This window comes from Fulmarus glacialis, unplaced genomic scaffold, assembly GCF_000690835.1.
Source record: "Fulmarus glacialis isolate BGI_N327 unplaced genomic scaffold, ASM69083v1 Scaffold33193, whole genome shotgun sequence".
Taxonomy (NCBI): Eukaryota; Metazoa; Chordata; class Aves; order Procellariiformes; family Procellariidae; genus Fulmarus; species Fulmarus glacialis.
In genome coordinates, this window is record NW_009201534.1 from 163 (window position 1) to 4,221 (window position 4,059).

At 43.3% G+C, this 4,059-nt stretch overlaps 1 protein-coding gene across 1 annotated transcript; it reads left to right on the forward strand.

Annotated features, from left to right (window-relative positions):
- Positions 1-340: 340 nt before the first annotated feature.
- LOC104074020 (nucleoporin GLE1-like) lies at positions 341-4,013 on the forward strand (the record flags this gene model as incomplete). Its single annotated transcript, XM_009573985.1, has 6 exons — positions 341-565; positions 1,599-1,712; positions 1,911-2,059; positions 2,386-2,446; positions 2,729-2,983; positions 3,788-4,013. Coding segments are annotated over 6 exons (1,030 nt in total), but the record flags the coding sequence as incomplete, so codon positions are not given.
- Between the last annotated feature and the right edge of the window lie 46 nt (positions 4,014-4,059).

Sequence of the window (4,059 nt, forward strand, 5' to 3'; positions counted from 1 at the left end):
TCTACTCCCCTTCCAGCAGGGCGGGGCCTCGCTCCTTCGTTCTGGGCCCCTCAGCAGGTCGGGTCCTGGCTCCTTCGTTCTGGCTAAGTGGTGCAGGGTTTGGGGAGGAGGAGGAGGTGTTACAGGAGAAGGTTCAAGCGTGGCGGCCCTGCTGTCCTGCAAAAGTAGGGGAGCCCGGAAAAAGTGTTGAAAAGACAGCAGAAGGAAAGGGTAAATGGGATACTGAGCTGCGGTTATACGGCACTTGCTGGCATGTGTGAATGTTTTCAGTGTGTGTTTGTTAACATGTCATCGCTTTCTTGGTATGATTCTATGTTTACAGAAAATGTTTTCTCTCTAGGATGTCTTGGAAGGATGCATGTCTCCTGTTGTGCTGTCCCCTTATTCTGGCTGGGTCCTAGACAGAGTGATTGGGCAATCAGCCCAAGAAATCGCACCCTCCAGAACTTCAACACCTAAAGAATCCGCTCCCCTCACAAACCAGCCATCTTCTCTGGAGAAGATCACGTCTGCAAGCCACCAGGGCTCTTCACCACTTTCATCTACAGAGCCAAGTGAAACAAAGGTAGCTCTCTGATTATAATCCGTATGTGAGCAGCTGTGAGGAAAAAATGTGCTAACTTGCTGCCATAAATTGTCTGATAAAGGTTGGTTTGTGCTCTGTTCGTTTGTGGGGAAAAACGTGCTTAGTTTCTGCTTTTTGTGGGATAAACAGGTGATGATAAAATTGGTATTACGAAAATTTTCATAGAATAATGTTTCACAGTAGGCCAAAAGCAAACTCCCTTTTTCACCGTAACTAAGGAAAACTTAGTTGGAGCTGTGTAGTTACACGGATTCATCCATTGGGAGGGATAAGGTCACAGAATTGTTGTAAGAGTCCATGAGTAACCCCTTTGGGTTCTCTGGAGTCTTTGAATGACTTACATGTATTACGGCTCTCCTTTCCAAGGCAAAAGGGCAGGAAGCTGGGCAGTGAGCAGTTGGGTTGTGGAGGTAATGAAGTTGATGAAGCACCTGAAAAGAAAACAAATGTCCGTTGCTATGCATTAGATGATGACTTCACCACATAGCAATGATACTGAGCAGCAGAGTTTTGCATCATCTTGGCCCCATGTAGACTTAAGAAATACATTGTGAGGAAAACATCTTAATGAAGCAGCAAGATCTGATAAAAGTTTTAAGAGGGAGTCTGAAGACTCCTCCTGAAGAATGATTCAAAGTATAAACCTGTCTTGACTTCTTCCAGTGTAACATTTTCACTGAATATTAAGAGAAGGTGGGGAGTCTGTCAAGCCTTTCTAGGTGACAGTTAGCCTTCGTGAATGTCCTACAGGCTCTTGGTATCTCTGCTCCCAATTCTAGTGCCTGGGAAAAGTAATTATCCCAACCTCATATAGGTGCTGGAGGATACTCAAAATGGCGAGGCTACACTACTGCAGTATGTAACTACGCTAAAAAGTTGTGCATTGGTTGACTCCTTTGTCTGTTTCTCTAGAAATAATGTGCAGTTTAGGAGACTTGATTTACCTGGTTTCCCCCATGAGTTGCTGATACTATACTCAGTCACTGATTTTGTTTATATGCTGACCACGCAGGGAAATGATGATCTTAGTCTGGTGGAAATGGATCAAGAAGTTCTGCCATCTAAAGTTACAGAAGTTGAAGGCTGCATTCGGATGTATGAAGAGATGTACAGGTTGAAAGGAAAGGTAAAAAAAAAAGTTGAGGGTATATGTGAGTCACAGGAGAGGTCCGTAACCAGATGTAACAATGCTCTGGTAAAAGTAGCAGGACAGTAAGTTATCCTAAATGTTAGCCCACTTTGGACAATTTAATCTGTATTTTCTTCTGTCCAAATTCCGGTGATTACTACATTGCGGTGCTTCTGGCACCTCTGCAATCTGCAGGAGGGGCTAAGGCAACGGCAGGAGCAGCAAGAGCAGATGGTGAGGGCAGTGTACGACCTGGCAAGTGAACAACTGAAGCGCTTCGATGAACTGAAGGAGCTAAAGCAGCATCAGGAATTCCAAGATTTGCAAGAAGTAATGGAGAAGAGGTGAGATGAGCTCTGGTATCCTTAAAATATTGTAGCATTTAATCAAAGTGAGGATTAGTTCTTGTGCTTGACGATTCTATGCTAGTCACTTGTGCTTGAAAATCCCACCTGCTGCTTTTTTTACATTAACTATCCTGTTACTGTTTGTCTTCTAGAGTAGATCTCTGGCTACTGTTGAGGTTTCAATGGTTAGAAAAAGACTATATTTCTGACAGTTAAAGTTCCTTTAGCTTGGCTTATTTTAAAAGTAACTTGCTGTATGTTTGTTTGTATTTTGTCTTGTGCATGTCTTGAATACAGTTTTTGTGTCTTTATGTGTATTGTAGCTCAAAGGAGGCTCAGGGACAGCAAGAGAAATTGAAGGAAGAACACCGACACAGAGCAAAGGTCTGAGACTTTTTAGAGTTGTCTTTCATAAAAGACCGTGAGTACTTGGTGGGAACTGGAAAGACCAATTGATTTATTTGTATTTACATGGCACCCCTGGAGCGAGAATGTGTTTTCTGGTGCTGTCCTAGACACCTGCTGCGTTGTTGTGGAAGTGCAGTAAAGGCACGTGTGTTGTAGGAGCAGGAAGGACCTGTAAAGCTAGAGTCATCAGACCAGGAAGGACCTGTAAAGCTGGAGTTATTTAAGTATTTTGTGTCTCTCTTGTCTTTTTCTCCCCAGGTATTAAACCTGAAACTGCGCGAGGCAGAGCAGCAGAGGCAGCGTCAGGAAGAGCTGGAGCGTTTGCGTAAGGAAGAGGGCCAGGAAAGATTGCGTCGCCTTTATTCCATCCAGGAGGAAGTGCTGCAGCTTAACCAGCAGATTGATCCCAATTATAGGCACAAAGACTTGCCAAGAATCGATCTTTCTGCATACAGTAATCGTGGCAACCAGATCTGCGGGCTGGTGTCAGGACTCATCCGCACCACAAGTGAGGTAGAGGCTCCAGAGTTGTTCTTAACTTTGGTTGTCATTCCTTCATAAAGCTTCCTGTAGTTGTCTTCAAAGGCAGCTTGTTATGAGGCCGTTAAATAAGATGTCACAGAAATGTTTTTTAGATATTGGTCCTATAAAGCATCTAATATAAAAGAAGAATTCTGTTCTACGGCACTTTAGCTGTTTTCTCGAAAATGGCTGATGAAAATGCATGAGGATTTCTACAGGAAAGATTCAGTATGAAAATACTGTAAACTCTCGATGGTGTAAAGTTCCTTTTTGAGACAACCGTGGAAGCGGAGTGGTTCGTAAGTTGTAAATACTGAACACATTATGATTCTCCTATACTCATAAGCCTTTTTGCAGTAACTAGGTTTCCTTGAAAATTTTTTTCTCTATGTAAAATTTTTTTCTCTATGTAAAGGTGGGATACAAACCTTGAAAAATAAAACACTGTAATAAGGCTAATTCTCTGTTCCAGCTTGTCACAGGTGCCTTTCTGCAGAGGAAGCTGTCTAGGCTTTGCATTGGGGTTCCCTTATACTTGTCAGATTGTGTTATTAATTTTTGTTGTCCAAGATCTTGTGAGATCTAGTCATGGACTAACATTATTTACGAATGTTATGACCAATGTTATGTACAAGTAAAGGACAAAAAGATATTTTCACCAAAGAGGATAAAATGTGTAGTTGGCTCCCAGATTATCTGAAGGCTAATGCTTCAAAGGCTCCTTGCTCTTGCCATTGGTCTACAGATAGTGGAACAAAAGATTGATGTTATGTTACCTCCTCTGTTTCTTGACAGAGAGGTTTCCCTACTCCAGCAGATGTGGCCAACACTGAACGAGCGCTGCAGGAGATGCGAGGGTTGATATCCAGCATGCAGCAAGAAATCGCTGCAGCTGTGGAAGAAAAAAGGAGAGATGAAGAGGAAAAGAGGCAGAAGCAGGAAGAGTTACTGAAAAAAGAGCAGATGAAGGCTCAGACTCCTGCCCCTGCACAGCAGTCAGGTGGAAAGCAGCAGAAGGAAGGTTGGTTAGGCTTTTTTTTCCCTCTCCCCCCGCCCCGCCCCTCCCC